The sequence below is a fragment of the Fusarium coffeatum genome, assembly GCF_003316985.1.
Source record: "Fusarium coffeatum strain FIESC_28 chromosome Unknown BRIP53273_contig_346, whole genome shotgun sequence".
Classification (NCBI taxonomy): domain Eukaryota; kingdom Fungi; phylum Ascomycota; class Sordariomycetes; order Hypocreales; family Nectriaceae; genus Fusarium; species Fusarium coffeatum.
Genome location: NW_022158135.1, coordinates 46,191 through 72,100, shown reverse-complemented (window position 1 = coordinate 72,100; position 25,910 = coordinate 46,191). Strand labels below are relative to the sequence as shown.

The 25,910-nt window shown below is 48.9% G+C and overlaps 6 protein-coding genes across 6 annotated transcripts; 4 read left to right on the top strand and 2 right to left on the bottom strand.

Annotated features, from left to right (window-relative positions):
• Nucleotides 1-698: 698 nt before the first annotated feature.
• On the top strand, nt 699-2,585 carry FIESC28_10953 (uncharacterized protein; the record flags this gene model as incomplete). Its single annotated transcript, XM_031165083.1, has 3 exons — nt 699-968; nt 1,021-1,566; nt 1,800-2,585. 3 exons carry the CDS (start codon nt 699-701, stop codon nt 2,583-2,585), a joined length of 1,602 nt encoding a protein of 533 aa, XP_031010866.1.
• A 2,123-nt stretch (nt 2,586-4,708) lies between these two features.
• Nucleotides 4,709-5,839, top strand: FIESC28_10952 (uncharacterized protein; the record flags this gene model as incomplete). The annotated part of the gene is made up of 1 exon (XM_031165082.1): nt 4,709-5,839. One exon carries the CDS (start codon nt 4,709-4,711, stop codon nt 5,837-5,839), a length of 1,131 nt encoding a protein of 376 aa, XP_031010865.1.
• Nucleotides 5,840-7,012: 1,173 nt separating this feature from the next.
• On the bottom strand, nt 7,013-8,902 carry FIESC28_10951 (uncharacterized protein; the record flags this gene model as incomplete). Its single annotated transcript, XM_031165081.1, has 1 exon — nt 7,013-8,902. One exon carries the CDS (start codon nt 8,900-8,902, stop codon nt 7,013-7,015), a length of 1,890 nt encoding a protein of 629 aa, XP_031010864.1.
• Nucleotides 8,903-13,519: 4,617 nt separating this feature from the next.
• Nucleotides 13,520-15,392, top strand: FIESC28_10950 (uncharacterized protein; the record flags this gene model as incomplete). The annotated part of the gene is made up of 3 exons (XM_031165080.1): nt 13,520-13,629; nt 13,682-15,145; nt 15,203-15,392. The coding sequence occupies 3 exons, from the start codon at nt 13,520-13,522 to the stop codon at nt 15,390-15,392; spliced, it is 1,764 nt and encodes a 587-aa protein (XP_031010863.1).
• Nucleotides 15,393-15,660: 268 nt separating this feature from the next.
• On the bottom strand, nt 15,661-17,752 carry FIESC28_10949 (uncharacterized protein; the record flags this gene model as incomplete). Its single annotated transcript, XM_031165079.1, has 6 exons — nt 15,661-15,788; nt 15,841-16,005; nt 16,054-16,387; nt 16,451-16,779; nt 16,853-16,964; nt 17,033-17,752. The coding sequence occupies 6 exons, from the start codon at nt 17,750-17,752 to the stop codon at nt 15,661-15,663; spliced, it is 1,788 nt and encodes a 595-aa protein (XP_031010862.1).
• Nucleotides 17,753-20,414: 2,662 nt separating this feature from the next.
• On the top strand, nt 20,415-24,102 carry FIESC28_10948 (uncharacterized protein; the record flags this gene model as incomplete). The annotated part of the gene is made up of 3 exons (XM_031165078.1): nt 20,415-23,159; nt 23,208-23,299; nt 23,481-24,102. The coding sequence occupies 3 exons, from the start codon at nt 20,415-20,417 to the stop codon at nt 24,100-24,102; spliced, it is 3,459 nt and encodes a 1,152-aa protein (XP_031010861.1).
• Nucleotides 24,103-25,910: the final 1,808 nt, after the last annotated feature.

Genomic DNA, 25,910 nt, shown 5'->3' with positions numbered 1-25,910 from the left:
ATCTGCCCCACGTGACCTTTGTCGCAGTCAACACTGAATCACGCTAGTGCTATTTACGCGCTAACAATTTTTATAAAGCAAAGAGCTCCTCCAGAGAGTGTTAGCCCCGTCTAATTTCTATCTCGCCCTTGGTGCATTCATAAGAACGGAGACCCATTTCTTTCTACCTAAGCTCTTACTACTAGCGCGGAACGCGTAGCGATCTACAACGGAAGGCGCGACTATATTCATGAAGTCGTGAGAACTCACTTATCCGTACTTGCTCCTGCTTTGACTTTTGTCCCGTTTAAGTTTTCATCTCTAATAGCCTGTTCAACGCCAAGCAAATTGCTTGCTTCTTCCATCGGCATCAATCGATGACAACTGACTCTACAGCTTCAACATCGGCGTTGGACAAACTTCTTGCATCTTTTCAGAGTACTGAGACATCGACTGAGAGTGAAGAGCAGCAGCGCGACGCCTTTGCGAGGCTTATCTCGGAGGAGTTTGTGAAAGGAAACATGGCTGCACCATCGCGGAATGGGCATATAAGAAGCTTGGGGGAACCTGTGCCTTCGCAAACACCTGTGCCCCTGCCTAACTACACTCCTCAACCGCCACAAAGATCCGTGTCAGCTTCTTCGGCGTCTCAAATGCAAACTACTAGTGCATCGCCAGCGCCATCAAGTACTCCAGTCCCTGCGCAAATTTCATCACCAATGGGATCCCTCAATAAAGGCCCTTATCAACCGCCACCAACGCAGAATGGAAATGCTACACCAAAGCAAACCTCCCAGCAGGCACAGGCGCCTGGTCCGCTGCATGTGTCACCAGGAGCGCAGCCACAGCCAGAGAATGTTGAGGCCTTGAACATTTACCAGGCCATGTCTACTTTGGTCGAAAGGGCGCCTGCCACTGCTGTTCGACAAGTTGTTCGAGACAAGTGGGAGAAAACCCTTCTGGGCTCGCAATACCATATTGCCTTCCTGGTGAGTTGGCTTCTTGTTGGCATATCTTATCGTTACTAATCATGTCCGCTAGTTGAATGCAACTATGCACCAGGCATCTCCCGATACCATCACTAAAGCCGTTCAGAACTTTGGTGCTAATATCGCCAAGAATGCCAAGCACGAGCTCATAGCTCATCTTGACTCCGACGACATTGACGAGCTGATGGACTCGATTCTTTCTCGTGCCAGTTCTCAGTTTCTCGACAGGGCTCTTGCGAGGCGCCTTGAGACGATTCAGGCACGACAGCTGGTCAATGCATTGGCGCGAGCTGAGCGTCTAGGCTACGATATCCAAGATATCGTCCGTGATCATGATGAACAGGTAATCCCTTCCATGCATTCGGTGCCCACACAATCTACAATGCCTGTCCCAATGCCTTCCATAAATCCTCCCACTCCTGCAATTCGTATCCGGTATCGGCAATACCAGCCTAACCCTATTCCTTCACAGCAGCCTCAGTCGACTGCATCACCAGTTCCCAGCCAGGCTCAGAGCACAGAGTATCCTAAGGGACCCCCAGGACTCTTGTGGTGCCGCTGTGGTTGGCCATGCGCTTCCGATGCAGCTCTCGAATATGTAAGTTCATTAACTAGATTCCCTAATTCCTTTCTGACGAGAAACAGCATAAAAAGAAAAATGCTTGCTACAAAGTAGAGGCGCATGATGAAGCTGGAAGAGACATATGCCTCTATTGCGGTTGCAGGTTTGGGAGTAGTGGTGGATTGCTGTACCACGAGAAATCGAATGTCTGCGGAGACCATTCTCGGGACACTGCCAAGCAGATGTACGCTTTGATTAAACACATCCAGGAGCGTAAGAGACAAATCGCTTCCACGAGTACCCCTCGAGCTCAAGCGCAGCCGCCATCAACTCAGCCTCTACCAAACTGGGCAACGCCAACTCCTCAGCCAACTAGCACTCCTAGTAGTAATCCGTACTCGCACCTAACACGCGAAAAGCTCGCCGAATTCAACCAAGTTATGAAGAATGCTGAAACGAAATACGGAACTCTTATGAGAGAGGCCAGCCTTCTTCCTGAACCAGAAAAAACAAAACGCCTGGCAAGTCTGAAGAACTCGTACAACACTAAGCAAAGCACGACCCGCAAGAAGTACGGTATTCGTCTGCGGGAGAGACGTAACCGGGCTGAGATCGAGGCTGAAGAGGCCAGACTTTTCAACAGCCCGAGCCGCAATGGGACACCAACTAATGGGACCTCTGGTCTAGAAGATGCATTACGTCCAAATAAGAGAATCCGAACAGATGATATTGAATCAGGACCATCATCAACTGGAATTGTGATGAACGGCAGCCAGGAGAGTCCACAGAAGAGGATCCCCAGGTCAGAGATGGGTGGCGGTCTATCTGGATCACAAGCGACTGCGGAGCTCAACGATCCCACAGCGCAGTTGAACCCCTCCCAGCTTCGATACACACAGAGGCCACCTGCGGTCAGCAGTCAGCACAACACACAATGGTCTCCAAATCGCGCTAAGGGAGCTGTTACAGGGACTCAGCAGGATCCCATGTCAATTGACGACTCCTCTGAATCGGACAGCGATGATGATGGTGATATTCCAGCTACGATTAACTAATCTCGCAAACTAAAAAGCATGGGCACGGCGTTAGCATTTACATGATTTGATACCCTGGCCGCTGAGGCATGAAAGCGTTAAGGCATTAACTTTGGGACACGCAACGTGGAAGGCGTTTTGATCAAGGCATTTGATGGGCATCAGCGAACAGAAGGCAAGGCGCCTGAAACAGTACAGTGATGGGGAAGCAACAGGGAAAAAGGGAAGAGTGAAACGGCCTGAAGCAGAGGTGTGCTGCCGTAATAATTGGGTTTTGGAGTTTGATATCTCGCTCTCTCATCCTCGATTGAAGTCGACTACCAAATAGCTTCGCATACAATCATCACATTAAGCATTTAGGCACCAAAAATAGGCAGTTGGGGTGGTAGCCAGGGCCTAATGAGTATCAAAAGATATTTCAATGATTTCACAATATCATCAAAGCGTAACCGCGAACGAAACATGAGGATAGCGTCACCGTAAGACGGAAAAATAAAGATGTTTCGTTAAACAAGTTTGCTGTCGCTCGAACACTGTAACCAAGACCATAGCTGTTTCATGGTAGACAGTAAAGTCAGAGATCACACAATACGGTAAGATAGATCAACTTAGATATGGGCCCATGGACATCTAAGTATCAGTCGGCTATCGTCACCTGCAGTCACGAGGACATCTACAGGTTGACCCTTGCAACATGCGATTGGTGTTTCAGTTCAGACAAGAGGCAAAAGAGGCAGCGTCAGGGTATAAGAGAAATTAACCGCCAAGAACATCAAGGACGGAATAATTAGACGATCTTATCCCGAGTTTCTGGGGCTCTTACGCCAGTTATTTCTAAACCTGAGGGCAATGATTCTGCTACCCAGCAGGGCAGGTACGATAGGCTTCGAGACCGTGCCTTCCACAAGCGCCCAGCTAACCATCTAATAAACGTGGACGGAAGGTTCCTCCCGTTCTGGTCTGGCTCAAGTAGAGTGCAGCGACAAGGGCATGTTTAGTGGAGGTTTCCCCTGCACGGCCTCTGTTCTCTGTTCTCCGCCTGGCCAATACACATGTACTCCACGAGAACAGAAGCCTTGTCCGAAACAGTCAAAAAAGCAAGAAAGTGTTTCTTTCAGAAACGCTATGATGTTGTTCTTTTTTAACGTTCAGTCTTTTGTTCTAAATCTGGTCATTGTCGCGTTGTGTCACCTTACGACAGGACAGGACAGGTAGAGAACGCATCATGGAGCCTCATCTCCTCTCCTATGTCGGCTATTGTCCCTTTCTTGGGCGCGCTTCCTCAAAGGAACCTCGGTTTCCAGTTTCCACCATGTCCAGCAAGGCCAAGACCTCCACTGGACTTCCGATTGTCCGACGCAGGAACCAGATAAGCTTAGCAGATGGCCACGCGAGGTTACCGCAAACAAAAGTCGATCTCAGGAGGATTTCCTTTCTTATCCCTACGTCGATATTCAACTGGCTAGCCAGGCGCCTACGCGGGTCCAGCACCCAAAAGCTTCGACCTATGACAGCTGGAAGCGCTGCGCAGATGCAGATGCGGTCGGTGCGCAAGTGTGACAAGCGTCGATGGTGATGCAAGGGCTTTTACTCTGAATGGATGGATTATCCGCAACAGGGGAGGGTCCCGTTTTGGATCCGACCTTTTGAAACTGCCAAGGGCCTTCGAGCAATGAGCTTTGCCTCCGAGGGTGTTGCCACCAAAGGGCACAGGACGCTAGCGGTCTGCAAGGCTAGAAGATGCCCCAAATGATCGCCTTGAAACCCGCTAACAGCCAACTCAGGTGCTGCTGATGTGCCTGGGTGGCGCTACCATTGGCTGACTCTCGCCATCTTCACCCTTTCTGCCAGGGGCTCAAGCGAGAACTGTCAGAGAGTATCTTTTTACTCTCCCCAGATGGTTGATATACTCCCCATGGGCCGCTCCAGGTGACGGTTCTTCAGTTTCAACTTCTCCTCTTGGTTTGTTTTGCTCACAACTGGCCGGCCCAGCACTTTCCTTCTGCGCATAGTCTGGTTCTGTTCTATATTTGTTTCTACTCCCTCAACACCCTCTTTCTCTTTCTGTTTCCTCTTGGGTCTCGTCCTTTACTGAAACTCATAAACCCTTTGCTTAAGACTTCCAAGAGACGTCTGCGACGATCATGGCTCCTCTCTTCAGCCCCTCCAGCTTTGGCCGTTTCATGGACAGCCGTAGCCGTTTGACTTCGGCTTCTTCGCAGAAGTCAACAATCTCTTCGCCAATGCCGTCTCCAATGCCATCACCAATGCCTTCGCCTGCGCATTCACAACCTTCACCAGAGCCAATGGCTATTTTGCTTATTGGCCCTAAACAGCACCGCTTCAAGGTCAACAAGCGGTTGATATGCGCTACCTCGCCATTCTTTGCTGAGCGCTTCGGGGACCCATCAAGCACGAAATCGATTTCCCTATGGCTTCCTCGCGAATCATCCTCCATGTTCAGTCTCTTTGTTGATTGGGTTCACCTTGGTCTTCGATTCCGCCCTCATCTCGAGGAGATGATCTCAAACGCCTACGATGCCGGTTCAGAAGCCTCTCAAGATATCCACTGGTGTTTGATCCGCCTGCATCTCTTTGCATCTCGCCTTGGTCTCTATCGCCTTCAGGACCTTGCTATGGACGCCATCCAGGACCTCTACCTCCGTTGCGATTGGGATGTTCCCTCAGGACTTATCAGATTCCTTTACACTGAGTGCGAGGATCTCGCTGCTATTCGACTTCGACGCTGGGCTGTAGCCATGGTTGCTTTCTCATTCACTGGCGGGCCACATCTGACATTTGATCATCAACAAGAATCTGCCACTTCAGATCCCGCACAATTCACTGATCTGCTTGAACAGCTTCCAGAATTTGCTGAAGACTACGACATCCACATGGAGAAGATGCGACTTTCAGGACTCGATATTCGCTTCAAGAACCCACAGCTGCGCATTCCAGCCAACCGTCTTCGTAACGATGAGCGAGCTTTTGGTTTCCGCCAATGTTCCTTCCACTCACATCGCTCAAGCGTTGGCGAGCGCCGATGCCCTCACGAATCCGGCTCAACGAAACACCGCCGCGTTCGTCAATCAACCAAGGAGCAAAGTGCAGAGACTACAGGTCTCTCTGCTCCCACCCGGAGGTATCGCGACGTTGTCCCTCGGCCACTCTTTTCCGGGCCAGCGTACTCGGATATCGGAGAGGATGATGATGATGACGAAATCTCCAAGGCGATAAAGCATGTGAGGTCGATCTCTAGCACGCTCAAGACATGAAGGGAGATCAACTTCGCCACAAACAGTAACTGAAATGTCAATCCGACAAGGGGTTAGTTGGTGGTGAAACTTTGATCAACTTGATCACCGTCATCAGCCCCATCGGTCTCAAACATACCGAGCGTGACTGTCTCCAGGAATAATGCTTGGGCTCCTCTCCACTAAAACGAAACATTATGAAGAGCTCAAAATGGGCACTTTTCTGTTGAGCACGTCCATGATGTTTGGTATTGGGAAGTTCAGGGCCCCTTTTTTACACCAATGCCTCATGTCAGTGACATGGGCCTTCGTCAGTCGACGATACTGGTTGTTCTACCGGTTTTCCTACTATTTTCTTTCTACTATATCTACAATTTACCCAGTTCTCCCGGTGGGAGCTGATGAACAAGCGAGTCTGATACATGATAATATTCTCTGTAAATTAGTATTTAATGTACACTACAAGGAGTAAACCTGTCAGGATACATATCTATCAAAGACCATGGACTCTTTTTAACAAATCTCTTACTCGCTTAATTGAATTGCTTCGTGTGCATGTTGATTTCACATTTGAAAGACATATCATTTATAACAATTGATTTTTCATATCATTCATATCATTGCTCGTTCTATGGATATTAAGTTCCATCATGTCATTCGTCCAAGCTGATACACCATCGTGGTCCAGCTCACAAGAGCTTGAGTACATCATGTCTCTCATCATGACGTCCCCCGGGACAGGGACGTCTTTTACTCAAATCCAAAAGTAAAAAATAACACGGCAAACATGAGGCTCTGTTTGGCCTACGTGCTGTTCGTTCCATCATATCATCATGAGTTGTTGAAAAAGCATTCCCTGTTAAGGAAAGGTATCGAAAGAAAATTGGACAAGTTTGTTGTCGAGTGAGTGTCGAGCCGAAACGCGTATGAGCAAACACGATCGAGCTAATGAGGGCGTTGCCGCTTAAAAGAAACAAAAGTCAAGCAAAGTGTGGAAGTTGAAGGGACCATGGAGATGAAGGCTATCAAAAGATAGACTGTTGCCGTCTAGATGCATCCTGAAAACAATGGGTCGTGGTCCCATCATAAGATTCGACCAATATGTGTGTGCGTGTGTCCGTGGACTCGTAAATCTCGTCAAGTGACATGAAGTCTCAGCAAATGTACAAAGAAAAAATGAAAAGTGATGTGGGGTTAGAGCGGCGATTCGGATCGTCGGCGTGGCTGGTCTCGACGACGGAAATCCTTAAGTCGTTCGTCAATGTAGGCCAGTCGGCTTGCTAACGATGCGCGGGTAAGTCCAGTGTTGTTCTCGCTTGATTGTTGGACGGTAGCAAAGGGTCGGCGAATAGCATCCGAATCAGGTGCGGCCCCGTGCGACAGGCGATTCGGGAAAGAAAAGCTAGATCCTCCAAGAGCAAAGGGCGAGCCTAGTCGAGGGGGCATCTCTCCAAATGGGGGTGCTAGCGTCTGCTGCTGTACAGGCGGGGGTTGCGAAGCTTCAAAGAGCTGTTGAAGGTTCTTACGTGGGACAACGACGTCAGTGTCGAGCTCAGGCTCAGTGCGAGGCGTTATGAATTGGTCCTCAGTGGCTGACAGGTCGACAAGCGAGGCCGGATCAACCCACAGGTCGGAGCCGAGACTGGGTCGCTTAATCTTCCTGGTCTCCAAATGGTTGGGTCGGCGCTTGTGGGTTGATCGACTTCGTGTAAGTCGGACTGGTGACATTAGACCACGGCGCGGGCCGCCAGTGTGAGTTTGTCTCTGCAACTTTGAATCCACAACAAAGGTCGAGGGTAGCGAGCTTGACGAACTAGGCCCATAGCTTCGAGCGCCAAAAGGAGATGCCAATTGTGGACGAGGCAACTCTGGGGGCTCCAGGGTCCCGTTGTTTTGTGGTGGCAATGAAAGTTCATCGGTTCGAGGTTCAGGCTCCGAGTTGGTCAATTGAGCTAGAGGACCCTGCAATTGCATAGAATCCGATGTACTAACTGCCAGTGAAATAGCCATATCTTGACCGGAGAAGACTGATGGTGAGCGTGCCAGTACTGTGCGACGGTTTCGATAGCGAACCGTAGATTTGTTAAATAGAGAAGGGCTGGGTGCTTTGTATTGTGAGCCTCGTGTCTTAGACCTGGCATTCATCTTGCAAAGTTCTCGAAGTTGGGCTCGGGTGGCTGCGCAGGTATGGGGCCACTGAACATATGGGCCAGCAGCTCCTTGGGTAGGGGTGATGCTACCACTACCAATGTCATAATTGCCATGAGCCTTGGATCCTTTCCAGCTCCTCTTTGTTTCGCGAGCAACGCGCAAGCAGACTCCATGAGGAGGGATTCCGCTCTTGCCAATGCGAAAAGGTGTAACTTTCGGGTCTTGCAAATACATCATATATGTAGACCATAGGTGCTGATTCATAGGCTTTGTCCAAGGCGCCTTGCGTATCGTTTCTCTTGAAACCTCCTTCTTAGCTGGTTTCAAGGTCTTGCTCTTGTCGTCGACATTTGACAGGTCATCCTTGAAATCGGCTTTCTCGTTTTCTGGGCTATCACATTGACTCAAATCGTCTGAGCTGATAGAAAAGTAGCTCAACAAGGAAGCGCTCGTGTGGGTCGAGTGAGCGGTTGAGGGTCGGCTAGACTCATAATCGGGACTGGAGTCGAGGCTGCTGAGGGTAGAGTCGAGAGACCAGTTTGGATATTGCTTTGGTGACAAAGTTGGTAGTGCATCAGGAGCAGGTGTCTTAGGAGGCGAGAATTTGCGATCGAGACCATCGTGCGGCGTCAAGGGCAGATCAGACAGGTTACTGAATTGTGACATGGGGTACAATGTTTCTGCCATCTCTTCGTCAAGAACGCGAGGCTCCTCGATGCTGGGAATGGGAATGTCGGCAGCAGCGACTGACGCAAGAAACTGCTCAGTAGGCGCATTGAGGTTGGAAGCATTCCTCCTCTTGATTCGAAATCGGGGCCTGGGCGGTGATGGTGGATGTGTTTCGCTATTCAAAGTAGGCTCTGGCGTTCTGGGAATATCTTCGCGGCGTGCGCTTCGCGACCAAGGGGCCGCCAAAGACTGGAAGTGCGACATGTTGGATAGCAGGCGCTCCAAAATCGCGCGGAGTTTGAAGTCCCGGTAATGATGCTCAAAGATAGCACAAGGGCAAGCGGCGCGATTCGAGCGCAGAGCGAGTCGATACAGATGTTTCGGAATGCGACAACGTTGTCTTAGATCCGGTCGAGATGTCGAGTGATCCTGAGTTAAAGCCCTCGGTAAAAAATTCTCGGCGACTTCGATCGATAAATTCTGATGTCGCGCAATTCAAATTCGGTTCAAGGACGTAAGCGCGACGGTGTGCGATTTGATTGTTTGTTTTGTGCGCGTGGCAACTGTCGCGGAGATTGAACGAAATGATCAGGAAATTCGACGTATTTTTTCGAGCGCGTATGGGACTCAGATTGCTGAGTGCAGGTAATTGTCCAGAGAAAGAGTTATACAAGAGTCGTCGTCGTTATTGTTGTCGTCATTTGTGAGGTAGCGGCTGTATTGTTGTTGTCACCACCGCGGGATTTGTGGATTCCGATCGCAAGTCAATAACAGCGGGCAGCGGTCTCGTTCCGACGCGCCTTCGTAATTGATGATCCTCAAATCGAAAAAGCAACAAACAGGCTGGGCTTGCGCGACCGAAAGACGGCGCAAGGCACAAGAAGTACGAGAGACGAAGGGTGGATGAAGCGCAAACGAGCGACTGGAATGGGAGAAAGGTGAGTGGGAGGAGGAGGGAAAGGCGATCAAAGTAAACGTGGGTGTGGTGGGCGGGAGTGTGCGCTATGTATGAACGGGCAAGTCAAGCTGCTCAACGGGAGAGGTGAGTGGAGAGCAGGGCAGCTGGGAATGGACGGGCGGCTCGCCAGGTACAGTACGTCTCTTCCTTGTGGTGTCTAGTCCCGGCCAGGGCAGAGAGATGCGATGAGACAACTGGTCAAGGCTGTGGATGTGGGCCAACAGCGAACAGCGGGTGGCGCGAACGCTGCAGTCGAGGTAGGTACAGTACCTGGCAGGCGGGCTGTACAAATGCTTGTTGGCTGGATGCCGACCAGCTTCAAGGTTGCTGTGCTTCTCCAACTCGTGTCCAGCAGGGTCGAAGGAGGGAATAAGACTGCAAAACTCACACCTGAGCGGTCCACGATGTTATGCAATGTTATCCGATACGCTGTGTTGTACTCGGTGATCGTGTCTTTACCTCTACGGCTCCTCACGAGCTTCTCAAGGTCCACTGGGTAAATCCCTTGACAAAGGTGAATACCGTAGCCAGCGTAGTAAGCCCCAACAAGCGACGTGCTAGTGCGAAGCACTTGTCCAAAACAACCCCGGCAGCGTCCGTGACAGGGAATAGGTCAAGCAGCGGTCAGTGGGCGACGAGGGCACGTTGTGCGATAACGAGCAAGGGCCCTGGCTAGAGAAGCGATTCTGATAGGTCTCTATGAGGGGATTGATGATCCTAAAGGTGATCGAGACCATGTGATGGAATGGCACAAGAGAACAACCGACTGAGACCCTGCGTACCTCGCTGTGTTGTGTCGTGTTGTAGGTATGGTATTGTTGTGTTTTGTTTGAATCAATGCCAGTATTGTTGGTTGGAGGGATCTTCCCAGTTAATTGTCGCAAGATCTTAATAGTAATGAATAGCCAGCAGTGGCTAGTATATTCCCTTTGATCTGGGACAGAAGCGAAGCGGTCAGCCCCAAGCGGCCGGCCGTTTGTACTGATACTGATACTGTATTGACTGAGACTTATTCGGGACCTCGCATAGAGATGCGGCGTATAGCCGGCCTCTTGGGTATGAAGTGGTTGCAGATAGGCAAACGTGAATAATGGCCGAGTGCTTGTCACACATGGAACAATCAGAGGAATTTTATTGTTTAAGAGAATTGAATCGGAATTGAATTCTTTCGAGGGCAGAGAATAGTATATTGATGACGAGCTCTGAATCGGCGTTTTTTGTGAAAACGCGCTCAAAGTCATGTTTGTTTGTTATGATCTGAAAGCCGAGCCTCTGCTGCTGAGACACAAATAACCCAGGATTCCCAAGCTCCCCGTTGGCTGAGGCTGGAGTTGGGCACCACTTATTACAGCCAGCATGTGCGTCTGCAAAGAGAAATTCGAGGATGAAATGCTTGGATGGGAGTGAAGGACGAGGGTGCATATGGCGAGAGCTAAAAGATAGCAGCATGATGTGATGCTCCAACGAGAAGACAGCTCGCACAAGATTCAACGCCAGCATGTTTCGACCCCTGCCGAAGCCCCAAATCGAAACTGCAAGCCGGCGGCAAGAAAGAAAGACAGCGCGGCGGCGTACTCTAGCGTAGCGTATTGTAGGTAGCGTAGCGCAAGTCGAGTGCGGTGCAAGTGCAGCACAAGGGAGAAGCATAACACAGCATATCCGGTCGCCTGCCCGCACTTGCATGCATTCGATTGATCCTGGAATGGGGGTTGGTTTGTTTGTTTGTATGAATAGAAGTCAAGTCTGGTATAAGTTAGTGGATGAAGGTGGGTTTGGTTTGGTTTGGTGGGTTGCAAGGTGAGGGGCAATCATTGGAGAAACTGGGTCAGCATGACGCTTCGGAAGGTGCAGGTCACAGAAAACTCGACCAGCAAGAGATGAAGAGCAAAATAAATCCATCGGATTATTGGCAATTTTGCCTGCAGCTAGGCTGATTATTTTTATTAGCCCAAGTTTGAGAGGACAACTTTTCTGATGTCCACTAGCACGATACGTGCATGTAAGTAAACAACTCAAAACATCCATGGAAATAAACCCACTCACTAGATGCTCCATCGTGACTTCCCGTTCAGATCTAATTAAAAAGGTGTGTACAGTACCTAGTTTCTCCTCACCTTCAGCTGGGTAGTGCCTCCTTACCTAGAGATCTGGACCTTCCGTCTCGGTGAAAAGTAAAACCTTGGACAGAACCAAAGATAGCTCCTACCCAGAACTAGCATCTTGAGAAAAACAAGGAAGGTGGCTGGCAGTCAGACGCGAAAAACAAAGCGCGTTTGACGCGTTACTCAAGCAGCCAATCAGAGAGAACCTCTTATTGACAGTGACACAAGCTAGATTCCATGCCTGATTGAGATAGTTGGGTTCCATTGCTTGTACCAAAAGCGAATCGTATCATTCAATCTCTCGATGTACTGCTTTTCGGGCAGTCTCTCCTGTATAGCAGCATGCATCATGTAAGTATACTGGCATTTGTTTGGCTAAGTATTCTGCAGATATGCGTGTCGTCTGCCAGAACATGGGAATTTTATCCAGAATAATGGAATGGGACGACGCCTTGTGTGTCTAGGGTGGGTGGCTGCTCCATGCTCACACAACAAGCTACAGACTCGTCGAATCAGAAATCAGGACGTATTAGAGACTCGGCCGAGAAAGGAAGTGGGTGGAACACTGTGTTTTCGCTTACTATGTGCTGATTCCATCGCCTCAGCTAAACTTGATACCGACCTACCCTACTGCGACGGTGCTTTCATACTGTATGACAGCATTAACCAGGAAGACAAGCTTGGATCACCAAGAGCCGGCATTTCAAGGACCACTGATACTGATGTCATTCGAGTTAGACGGAAGTTAGACCATGAAACGCTCTCACTCAAGAGAAATGTTTGCCAACAAACCACGAGACCTGGATACAGCAATAATGAGATATGACGTGACACTTTAGGTATCCGAATTGGGCGTGCTATGCATTGCATGAAGATGTACGCCCGCTATCGATATGTCAATCAGGGAAAGATTCAGCCTAGCTTAACGGTAGTATAGACAGAATAGTGCTTGGTTCTGTAGACTGCCAGGTTGTGATCACTTCTTATACTCGGTTGACATATCTATCAATAACCTATCGAGGTGGAACTGCTCACCCTGTTCAGTCTGCCAGACCTGGGCGGTGCATTCTTATGAGCTTTCGAGTATGTATACAACGAACTCGACGGGCCTAGATAGATAGTGTAGAGCCATGGAGGCATGAAGTATAGAGAGGAAAATTGATAATGAATAATGCGTAGGTTTATCTGCCACGTTTAAAATTGAAATGGCTTAGAAATCAATAACCGTCACCACTCCTATGTACCATTGAGGTCAAAAGAACTGCCCCTCATGCAAAAATATATCTCCAAGAGCACTCCGTGCCTATCTATTGTTAAGGTATCGTTGATTTGTGGCACATAGTCAGAATCCATAAGATAAATCAGGCTCAAATGGTACAGAGTAATGATAGCCTATCGAGCTAAGATGTGTTATCAAAACAAATGAAGTACCAACCAGAAGAAGTATTTGTACTGCCAGTCTGTAACCGTTACAGTTACTTCTATTGAAACTCAAGTGATACCGTCCCGAACCAAGAATCAAGCGGCTCCGGGTGACACGGCGCCGTCACGGGGAGTGGAGACGGGACGGAACGGAAGCGAAACCCCGCAGTCATGAGCCCCATAGAATAGGTAGCCAAGCTTCTGCCTGCCCTACCTAACTTAACTCACACCTTATTGGAGTCACTCTCCACCACCATCGAAGCAGGTCAGCCGTAGAACACCATACATTACAGCACGCGCATGCTGCAGTATATACGCTGCAGGCTCTTTGCAAACTTCAGTTGTTCTTCAGATATCATTATCAGAAGCCATCATACTATCTCACCGCCGAGACCGACCATGGCTTCGAATGCACCAGACATTATTACTCTCGACAACCTGTCGCAGACTCTTACACCATGGAACCCTCAAGGCGAAAGTCAACTGTATGCTATAGTTGATATGGGAAGGTATATCCACCTTCATACAAAGAATTAAATGCAATGTCTGATCCTCTTTCAGCAACGGCATTCGGTTCTCAATCACCTCTTTGGCGCCGCCATTTACACGTCTTCTTCGCCCAATCTACTCAACTCGGGCTGCTATCTCACTCTTTGATGCCCTCAAGACCACCCCCAGAGGTCTGGTATTTCTGCCTGAAACCATCACTGCCGTCTCCAAGACATTGGAGCGCTTCCATCAGCTTGCTGTGCGGCATGGAGTTCCCACAAGGCATATCACCATCCTCGCTACAGAGGCCATGCGTCGCGCTGACAATGCTGCTGAGATGCTCGATGCCATCGCTTCAGTGACCGATGGTCTCAAAGTGAGCATCCTTGAGCCCGCGGTGGAAACTCTGTTCGGCGCTATCATGGGTTCCCGCAGTGGGCTTGTAGGTGTTGAAGGTGGCGCTCTGTTCCTGGATCTCGGAGGCGGCAGCGTGCAGATGACGTGGGTCGATACTAGCAAGCCCAACTATGAGATCGATGCTGCCCGGGCTGGTGTGAGCCTGCCGTTTGGAGCTGCGAGATTGATCCGCGTCCTGCACGAGCAGCCAGCCGATGTCCAGGCTTCCGAGATCTCAAAGCTCCAGGCTGGTATGCAGCAGGCATATGCCAACTTATGCTCCCAGTTCCCTACCCTCGACGCCATTAGAGCTTCTCGCGGCAAGGACTCTCGGGTAAACGTATTCATGTGTGGCGGTGGCTTCCGTGGTTATGGCAGTATGCTGATGCATCAGGACCCCGTGAGTCCATATCCCATTCCATACGCCAACGGGTATACGGCTCCCGGTACCCTCTTCTCCAAAGTGAAACATATGCGTCGCATCAATGAGGAGCATGATGGTCGCATATTCGGACTCTCAAAGCGCCGTCGGCAACAGTTTCCCGCAATTGCTACCGTCATTGAGGCTCTGCTTGCCGCGGTGCCGAATATTGGGAACGTCACATTTTGTGGTGGCTCGAACCGACAAGGCGCTCTTATGATGAAGCTTCCTGTCGAAATGCGCGAGTCTAACCCCCTAAACGTTCTTGCCAACGTTGCTACAGACGAGAAGCCCGTATTCGACGCCGTGGTAAAGATGCTCAAGGATGCAATCCCTCAGGGAGTAGACCTTTCTACTGTGCCAAATGTTCTAGCTCCTGGTTTGGATGTCCTTTTTGCACGAGATATCTGGACTCGTCAGGGACATGATGCGGAGAACAACACGTCATTCGCACTGCATCATGCAATCACCCGAGACGCTGAAGTTCCCGGCCTCTCACACACTGGAAGAGCTCTTTTGGCGCTTTCAACCTCGGCTCGATGGGGAGGCCACCTGAACCATCTGGACTCACAGCTTCAGCAAAGCTTGTCTGCACTTCTCGAGAGCCAGCATATAGACGCCCCTTTCTGGGCTTCCTACATTGGTGCCATAGCCGGGATTCTAGCAATGGTTCTACCCATTGCTCCAACAACTGCAGACGAAGTCAACAATGCCATCAGGTGAGTACTTATCGGCTTTTGTTTCACAAAAGATCGTATTGTCTAACAGTCACACAGCATAAAATCACATCTCAAGAAAGCAGATGACAAGAAAGACAAAATTGTATTAACGATCGGAGTCGCCTCCGCCAACATAGCGGGTGTCAGTCTAGAAGACCTCGCCGATAGAGTGGAGAAAACCGCCAAAAAGAATGGTGGAAAGAAGCCGAGATTCAAGATAACTGCCCAAGTGAGCCTGTTGCCATGATGCGCTTTCTCATCCGCATGAAAGTCAACCCAATACATCCATGATTTTGTCTTGATCCCACTTGATTATGCTCATTTGCAGCGAACGTTGTTGTTGTATTCGTTATCATCATCATAAAAGAAGAACAGACTATGTAAAAACCCCTTTGTTTGTTTTGTTTTCTCTTTTTCTCTGTGTTTTTCCTGGTTTCACTTTTCTTTTTGTTTTCCGTTGTACAGATCACACTCCTGTAATGACTGGACATGATGGTTGTGGTAACTTCACAACATCACGCGCCCTTGCTCTTGGTGCTACTTTTAGGGCGTCTCTTGGTTGAGATCTTCTTGAGCTCATGGTTGACTACCAACACCCCCAGTCGCTGATCAACTTTGTGCGACGATCGCTGGACTTTCTCATCTGAAAGTAAGTTAGCAGTGTTTCTGGTGGAGATGAGGTAACGTATACTTACAAAACTCTCTCTTGGAATCTATCATATCCTGAGCGAACTGTCGGATCTTGGTGTCCTTGAGCCAGTCCAGGGAAATCTCCATTCTCTTAGGAGTCTTGAAGTGGCCATGGTAAAATGTTGCGATGAAGGGAAAGAACTCTTCGTAGAGCTTGTGATAACCCTCCACTGATGTTCGTTAGCACAATGCTGGGACTTCGTTCTGGAGTGTCTTACAAAAATTCTCATCGTCCTGGGCACTGGGGTTTCCAGCGAAATACCTCTCATGTGCAATGGTCATGTCTCTGTACATGAGAATGAGCTGCCACAAGCTTGCCCAGACTGCCATCTTCTCTTGCTCTTTAAGCGAGTCCTGCTGTATATCCTCAAGTAGCTTGAGGATATCGAGCTCAAGGGACACAACTGCGTTCCATGCAATGCGTCTCAGCTCGGCCTGGACGGTGAATGGCACCTGGGAGACTTTGTTGGACGAGCTACAGCAGGTGAAGCGCGGAGCTTTCCAGATTCTGAAGAAGCAGTTCATGGTGTGAACTTTGGAGACGAGGTTGTGCTACACATACGTTAGTCATACTGACGACTGCAAGGGCGAACAAGGATGGGTTGCAAGTGTTACCTTTGGAAGTCTATGGCCCTTCTCATGATATGAGCGCAAAAAGTTTTGCACTGCATGCTCGAACGTGGTGCTGCCCTCGCGCTTGATTTGGGCCTCAACCCAACGCTGCAGCTCGGCGTAGCTGGGGAATCTGTCCCGCTCAAAAGCAGCATTTCTGGGGCTCTCGTCCACTCCGTACTGGGAATGATATGCTTGGACAGATGCACGGAGATAAGGAGACTCTGCATCACGGTTGAAGTAGATGAGGATGTCTCTGGGCTTGGCATAGGGAAAGCGAGGCTCGTTGTCGACAACACGCCTCTCCTCGGCAGGGTCGATGGACCAAACATCTAAAAGCGATATGTCTCAGTGTACGTGTCTCACTTGGGATATTGGGGAACCAGGGGGTGTTGTTCGACGTACCGGTTATCTGACGAATCACAACGTGTTCCGCAGGGGTCTTACGGGTACAGACCAGGTGCGAGTGGTCTGGGAACGCCTTACGGCAAGAGGGACAGACGCCACGGTCTTGACACTGGGATTGGCTCAGTTGATGCTTCAGAGGGAGGACAGCCTGGTATAGGCATTGGATGGTTATCTTACGCGAGTCTTGGAGAGACGGCACGGCACGCATGCTCCACTCTTGCGGACGTCGGCTGTCTGGTCAGGGTCTGAGAGGTGTCTGGACCTCTTCTCCACAGATCGCTGACGCTTGACACCAGAGGTTGACGGAGGGGAATGCGTCTTGCTGTGGCTTGAGCGGCGAGAGGACGACTCGCGGACCTGGATATGATGAGGGTATCCATATCCGCTTGAGGCATACTCGTTCTGAGGGTAGGTCCATTTATCATCCTGGGCCTGAACCTCTCGAAGGCTGTCTCGAGGACGTCGACGGACATCCTCTACGCCGTCGAAATAGACAGAGCTAGAGGGAGACGAGGGAGAGGTGCTACCACCTCTAACGAGTGCTGGTGGGGTCTGACCCATGGACTCGGATGTGGTGATCCCTCCATCGTCCGGGCTCAGGCCAGGGGTCATCCTCATGTACCCGTCCTCAACTCTGCCAAGTGAAAGATTGTGAAGATAGAATGGGATTTCAGTCATGAGCTTGGGAAGATCCCGATAGTTTGTATGAGGGGAGCTAGAAGGGACCAAGTGGTCCTGGGTCTGAGTGGAATTACAGTAGCTATCCCAGTCAAAGAAGGTCCGGAAGAGGAGCTCGTCGTCGTCCGGGCCCGGGGAGGTGGGAACACGCGGGTTTTCTTGACCTATCTGGGACAAGCCCCTCGGCTGGAAAGCAGCAGGAGCACCTCCTTTATCCATCTTGAGAACTGTAATGTAATGTACTGTATCCGGTGTAAGTCACGAGGAGGTATCTTGGTGGAACCTTGATCTCTGCGCTGGGCGAATTGAAGCACGCAGCAAATACTTGTCAGAAGACGATAAGGTGAAAAGTTCCAATGTGCCTGATGCTTGCGTGCAAGATTCGAGCGATTCAGAGACACGTCCTGGCACCAGAGAGTTATAATTCGGCCTCAAATGGAGGCTCATGGTGGACTTGCTCACTTACACCATCCTCCTCTTCAATTCTCGGTGAAAACAGGGGTTCTCATTGGTTGCATCTTGTTGAATTCCACTCTTTTTGCTTCCCATTGACCAATAAAGATCCCTGCACTCACCGAAAATCGACGTCTGGTTTGAGTCCGGGTCAACGCTACGAGTTGCTAACAAGCCTAGATCACGGGTATAGCGTCTACCAATGTGTTTGTGGGAAGAGAGAGGCGGAACTTTATCGATATGAAGTTGGGGGTTTAAAAAAAGTTAGTATTGCCGCGTCAATCCCTCTTTGAAGCTATCAAAATGTTGGTGATGCGGTCTTTGGTGTTTATGCAGGTCCAGATGGAAAGGTACGATATACTAAGTTTGAGGCCCCCAATTAGTTTTATTCGCAAATTAAAATGTCTAAACTAGCCAATTCGAGTTTTGTTTGTCACTCAAGTATGTAGTTTTCTTTGTTGTCTGGTAGTGTGCCAATCGTGCGAACCTGGGTGGCCTTGTAGTCTCTGGTTATACGGTTATGTTGTCGACAAGAGCAAAAGCACACAATCTGTCGCACTACTAGCTTCCGTTTATTATAACTATCGCAGGGGCTATCGTAATAGAGAAACTTGATTTATCCCAAGTTTGCCTTTTCGAATGTCAGCACTTAATTTGTTGGTGTTGCTAACTTAGATGTGCTTAGTTCGTTCGAATTCAAGGTGGGACGTGCGGTCATATAGACAGGGGTCTGAGTGTAAGAGCCATATTCGGCGTACCTGTTCGTCATCGCTGATCAATGGCTGCGACGTCTGGGAGATGGGGAAAATAAGATCAAGCAACATCAGCGTGCAAGTCGAGCCATTGTCAATATTGAGACAAACTCAGAGATTTAAACATTTCTGCAGCCAATTTATTCACAGTTATCAAACCAGGACAACAGAGACATGCAAGAGTTAAGTATTCATTTGAACTAGTTAGATTTAACATCCCAGAGTTAATATATCACTCGAGGATCAAACTTCGTTTGCATCACAAGTTCATCGTCGGTCTTAAATTTAAGCACCCGGCGTCCTATCCCGTTGTGGGGCCGAACAACGGCTCCGGCAGCTGTCAAATTTAAGCCTCAACGCCACGCGAGCTCCGGCTCGCCTAAATGTTAGAAAATAGAAGGCACGTCCCCGCCGTTCCTTCCTCCTTTAGCCAGTGACAACGAATCAGAAAGCAGTTAGTCATGTGCTCCTACCAAAGTGAGGCACCATGTTCAAGACAATGCATGAGAGTTCCCACGAGCATGTGACGTGACCAGACCCAGCGAAGTTGATCCTTCTTATTGCTGGGAACCGACAGCCTTTCTACTATTGGCCAATATTCCTTTTGAGTCAGTTCGCAAGCTACCCACTGCGTTACCATCCATACAAAGCTCTTAACAAGCTGGTTGGGGGTCTAGGATATTTCTCAGTTCTCGTCTTTGCTTTAGCGAGAAGCTGAATAATCTAGACCGAACATAGTCCTTCATTGTTTTAACCACATTCACTACTCTGGGTTGATATCCTGCAATCAACGTTGTTCTATTTGGGCTTCTCAGCACCCCATCGTTGATTGGGGGTGGAAGGGACCCATCAGGTCATTTGCCCAAGTCACCACTGTCGGTCGTATAAGACAATAGGAGCCTCGTCTCTCAAATCAAAACCGATAGTTAGTTTGAAAGGCACAGTATCGGGCTCTTCCTTCGAATTGAGATTATATTTAGCTTATAGCGCACAGCCTTTCCATGACCTTTATTCGAGGGTCATGATTGGCCTTGCAGGTAGTTGAGGCCAGGAAGCTATATTCCAAAGTCGGTTTCCAACAAAGGGAAGCGTGCTATCATCAAATGATGAGCACGCAGATACATCAAATATCAAGTAAACAATCTTATTACACCCAAGTATAGGTATGTCACCTACTGTCCGTGTAATTTTAGATACCTTCCTCTAGGTAGGTACCTTAGTACCTGGTAGGCATTGTCTGCCCTTCAGGTTGCGATGCTGACAACGTCCCACAGTGCTTAAACACTGTCTCGGGGCGTGCCAGCCCGCATGGTATCAGAAGTATTGACCGTTATAACATAAGAGACAAAATAGTTTAGTCAACTTATGCTAATATGATCTGATATTTATGCTACTTTATTTTAGTAGCCTAAATCATGAGGATATCTCTTCTGTTACCTACCTAGCCAGTACACTATTGGTACAGTGCTTGCGTCAGAATGAAACTGTATCTAGGCATCCAACCCACCTCCTCCCTCTTGGTACTCTCATCCCACGCCCATACAAGACGGTTTTCATCGAAAGTATCATCTAAAGACGCTCGAAAAGCGTCATATCATTCGATACTATCAGCCGCACAGCAAATATCGACTTGTCACCTGACGCTGCCCTGGCGTGAGTGGCGTTGCTCTGCTAAAATGCACACCAAAACAACGCCTCTGATTCCAGTTGGATCTTTAAGCATCAAGAAGGACGAAGTTTTTACGGAATCTAAGAAGAAAGAAGTTTGTACGGAATCTGAAACTTGGAATTCAGAAGATCTCTCGGGCTGGAGAAGATTTCGTTCCTTTTCAAACGACTCGGACCTCGACGATTATGCTGACACTTTCCTCCCCAACGACCTTGAAGCCAAACTGTTCCAGATAAAATGGCTCAGCCCATACTTTCTACTATGTCGAAGTTCATGGATAAGGCTCGAATTCAATGTCAAAGACAAAAATTCCGACCGTGGTACTTTGAGGGTTTATTTTCTTCCAGATGATGCATTGCGCCGAACCGTTGACAGATCAAACCGTTTCTTACTCAAGTCACGAGAGAAGATCCTCAAACAGCTGAATTACTCACAAGAAGCATGGCAAGGGCAAACGGATAACATACGCTCTAGTCCTCTTGTGCACGAATCCGTCAGCTCAAGCAGTGGCCAGGACGAAGGCATGTCCCTCCTCCAGCTCTTCAACAATATTCCGTCACCCGCTCCTAATATCGACAGCACCGAGGATATCTATATCGGATCAGCCATGAGCAGCCTTTTGGATGGTGAAATTCCAGACCTGAAGTCAGAGCTATATCCTTATCAACGGAGATCGTCGGCTTTGATGCTGCAAAAAGAGGTCCAGCCTGAGCAGGTCCTCGACCCTCGCTTACTTCAGCTACAAGACCAAGAAGGCGGATCTTGGTACTATGATCCAGTTGCCAGTACTATACTAAAAGACCCTCGCTACTATGATGGAGTCTGCGGTGGCATTCTCGCTGAAGAGATGGGCTCCGGTAAGACTATCATCTGCCTCGCACTCATCCTTGCTACGAAAGACCTACCGACCCAACCTCCTGAGCATTTTCGGGCTGGAGATAGCCCAAAGAGAAAGCGCTTAGCTCCTTTGGCGGAAATGGCTGCATCTTGTGCTACCAGAAACTCGGTTCCATGGAAACCTTACTTTAATCTTTGCAAAGCGCAGTCGGGCTACGAATACACACGTTGCATCGAAGCATTGGAGCGAAACCCTGGATATCACTTTATACCTGCACCGGATGTAAGGCGAACCGGAAGACGTTGCACTGAGCCAACGGAAATGCCCAAGAAACGAGTTTATCTCAGCAATGGAAGCGTTGTTGTGGTGCCTTCCAACCTGCTAGCCCAGTGGAGGCAGGAGATTCGCAAACATACTGAGAACCTGAAGGTTCTGGTAGTGGAAAGAGATACACAGTTGCCGCCGCCCACGGATTTGTTGAAGTATGACATGATTCTATTCTCCCAGTCCCGGCTGGAAGCATTGAAGAGACAAGGAGGACTCGGTGAGTCTCCTCTGTCACAAGTCCATTTCAAACGATGCATCGTGGATGAGGGACACAAGCTTGGTAATTCCAAGATAAGCGGCAAGAGTAACATGCTACTCGTTTTAGACTCTTTGCACTTCTCGTCGCGCTGGATTGTGACAGGAACCCCTTCCCATGGCCTATATGGAGTGGACGCCCAAAAGTCGGCTAAACAGACAAATGCGATGCAAAATGAAGTAGCAAACTCAACGAAGACTCGCAAAGACGAAAATAATCCTGATCTCCAAATGGAAACGAAGGATTTGATGAAAATCGGCGCGATTGCAGCGCTCTATCTGAAAGCCCGCCCATGGGCCAATACTTGTCTTGACTCTGGAGACACCACAGCGGACTGGACGACATATCTGCTTCTTCCCAAACACAAATCGACCGGAAGAGGCCGTTGGAGCATTTTGAGATCTACATTAAACTCTCTAATTATCAGACACCGTCTTGAAGAGGTCGGCGATCTTCTGCCTCCTGTAAATGAGAGACTAGTTGTTTTGGAAGGCTCGTACCAAGACCAAATGTCTCTAAACATCTTCTCGATGATGATCATCTTCAACGCTGTACAATCGCAACGAACCGACATGGACTACTTCTTTCACACCAAGCAAAGAAAAGCATTGCTACAAATTGTACAAAATCTTAAACAGGCAAGCTTTTTTGGTGGCCCTTTCTACTCACGAGAAGACATCGTTAAAGCTGTCGAGACCGCTGAAGGGTTCCTCCAGGAAAAGAAAATTCCCATCAGCGACGAAGACCGCCACCTTCTTGAGCAAGCGATACAGTTCGGTCATGTTGTGGTAGACAACAAGCTCAAATCACTTAGCAACCAGTTCCACGAGCTGCCAATATTTGTCAAGGGCTTGCCGCATAACTTCAGCAAATCCTGGTCACTGGATGGTGATACAGAGGACGGCATGTGCAGCTCCTCAAACATGCTTGTGGCTCTCCAGAAACTAGTTTATAAATCGGCGTCAAAACCTGACGAGTTCAACTCGCTGCTGAATGGCCAATTAGTTCAAGAGGGAATCGACGAGAGGGAGCGCATGCGTGCACTAGGCGACCCAGGAAACAACACACAAACATTAGCTGGGAATACGAAACTGGGGGACGATCAACACCCGAGCATACGTAGTCGTGGCTCAAAAGAAGTGAAGCCTGAAGTCGAAGCCATCGTTGACGGTGCTCTTGGTCCGCTGGAGGAAGCGAACATAACGTCTACTGCCTCAGTCAAGCTTTCCTACCTGATCGATAGGATTCTTGAGTACCAAGATGATGAGAAGATACTCATCTTCTACGAGAATGACAATGTTGCATGGTACCTAGCTGGGATGCTCGAAGTTGTGAGTGAACAAACATAATACGGCCGGCATCGCTAATGTTTTGAATAGCTTCAAATACAGCACCTCATTTACGCCAAAGGCTTGGCCATCACGAGGAGAGCCCAATATGTTAACACTTTCAACCACAACCCCAAATTCAGGTAATCACTCTCTTCCCGTGCGTCAGAAGAATTAGCCGTCGAAAGCATAAGAGACGAAATAACTTAGTTATCTTATGCTAGCTTAGGCTAGCATTTAGGTTACTCTATTTCTGTACTCTAAGCCTTAGAGGGTAATTCTTCTAACACCCACCTGCCGCCTTAATCAGCGCTGACAAGATAGGGTTCTATTGATGGACATCTCACAGGCAGCGTTTGGTCTAGACATGAGAGAGGCATCAAGAATATTCTTCATAAGCCCAGTGCTCAACCCACAAGTTGAGGCGCAGGCAATTGGTCGTGCACGGCGCATCAGTCAGCAAAGGGCGGTCTTCGTTGAGACACTGGTGCTCAAGGACAGCATCGAAGAGGTCATATTAGACCGAAAGAAGCACATGACACAGGCGGAACACCACCGTGTGCAGTCTATCTTGGATGTTGAACCGATATACAATTGGATTAAGAACGCACAAATCAAACCTATGCCGGTGGCTGGAGGCGAAGGCAAAGAAGATCAAATGGCGCCTCTCAACACACCCCAGTATATCTTTAGGAGAGGATTTGGACGTACCATGCACCCTGACGAAGGGCTGATATTGGACGATTCCCCCACAAGGACTACAAACGGTGTAGGGATGGCTTTAAGATCCCGTGAGACGAATGGACTCAAACGGACACTTGGTTTCGACACAGTTACAACCGGCGAACATCAGAATGATGCCAAGGCCTCGTCAAACAACCCAGGAGATGTCGCCGCGCGTCCTTCGAAGAGAGTGCGATTTGCAGGCGGTTCGGAGGAAGAATGAAGTCGATCACCCTACACTAGGTAAGCTACTGTAGGATGGATGCAGAACTGCGCCACGCACCGCCACTCAGTATCATCCCCACGCGCCAAGATGTGGCGAGTGGAAGACTAAGTTTCAGAACCAAGCCGGAAGTTGGAAACGCTGCATTGCATTGCATGTGAATGGAGGCGATTTGGAGTTTGGCGTCATTAAGAAAGCGATCGCGAGGCTAAGATGCAGTACACGGACCTTTGCTGAATGTATAGAGTACCTAGAAGCTAACAATTTCACTTGTTACTTGAGCCGAGGATATGAGAGTCTCAACTTCTCAAACTTGGAAACAAAGATGGGTCACCGGGTTGTTAGTTTCTAAGCGAACCCGAGGCTGAAGTACGCGAGAAAAACAGCAACGTGATGGAAACATGACATCGTCGATGTTGGAAGCAATTGATACGGATGGGATCCTTGCTACTCGCCTTATGTTTTCGCAAGAAGCGGTATGTATGTAATCAGTTGGTGGGAATTCAAGGTTGTAACGAGGTCGAGTCAAAGTCAGAAGATACATCGAAGAAATGGGGATAGTCAGAGAATGAGACCATAGCCAGGCCCAGCCACAATGACTGTATCCATATCCAGATATACCCTGGTCTCGTAATTGTTACGGGAAGGACGGATCTACCGGGCTTTTTCTTTCTTTTCGTTTTCTTGACAGTCCCCCACAGAGGGAATGACAGCGCACGTATCTTCCTGTATTAGTTATCGTACATATCCTATCCTGGACTACTGTCCGGTGAACCGTAAAAGAGGATGCAGTCTACGAATCATGGGCGTTGAGCTGCTTGGCAAGGAGTTATGAAAACCATGAACGCAAATGCATAACTTTATGAAGTGCCGAGATTCTGATATTTGATGAATATTATCTGTGGATTCAAATTTCGGGCGTTTTATGCCCGCAGTCTATAAGCGAAGATGGATATCTCACTCTTGGATTGCGTATGCGTTTTGTTATGTGCGTGAATAATTAAGATCCTGTTGTTTTTTACTGATGGTTCCCCTGCTCGGGTTGGGCATTGGGCAAGGGGGAGCGGAGGGAAGACCAGTAGATGTTCCCTGCCTCTGATCGGAAAAGTTGAAAGTCTGGGGACCCTTGTCCTTGTTGCACAGGCTGGTTGTCAAAGTCGATGATCAGCAATCAATAGACTGAAAAAAGCATGTGTGTGTATGCACAAAATCGGTGGTTAAACATGTCTGTTTCTGGGGAAGTAACATGAGTTACAACTTGAGTCAAGTATTGGTCTAGAGTACCTAGGTACTGACTGGATAGTACAGGTTACAAACAGAGAGGCATCCAGCCACCGATTTACTACTGCGGCTAAGCAGGCTCCCCACCAAACGGTCGCTTAGAAGAGTTACTGCCTAAGCCTAAGCCTAGGACTAAACAAGTCACGTTGAAAAGCGACTGGATGAAGTGATGTCTTTAGAGTCATAGGATCCGCAGGTCGTTGGGCTGTGTTGTATCCATCTTGAGAGTCACAGTAGGATGTAGTCATTGCAAAGATTGGGTGATACAGACGGTATATGACAGGACAAGTGCAGGGATGTCATGTGTTGCCTCTGAGGAAGGTCTTTCGAGTCTATGCTATTTTTGATTATGGGCCAGCGGCTGGGGAGTTACTGGGGACCTCTAGAGTCTGGGCACAGCAGGGTTAGTACGTACTACTGCTGCAAGATGCAAGAAACCAGGTACTAGTGGCCTGTGGCTTTTTGCGTCAGTGTCCGTGTTAACTAACAGCCCAGCCCATCTTGAAGTCCTTCAAGTTGGCAGTAAA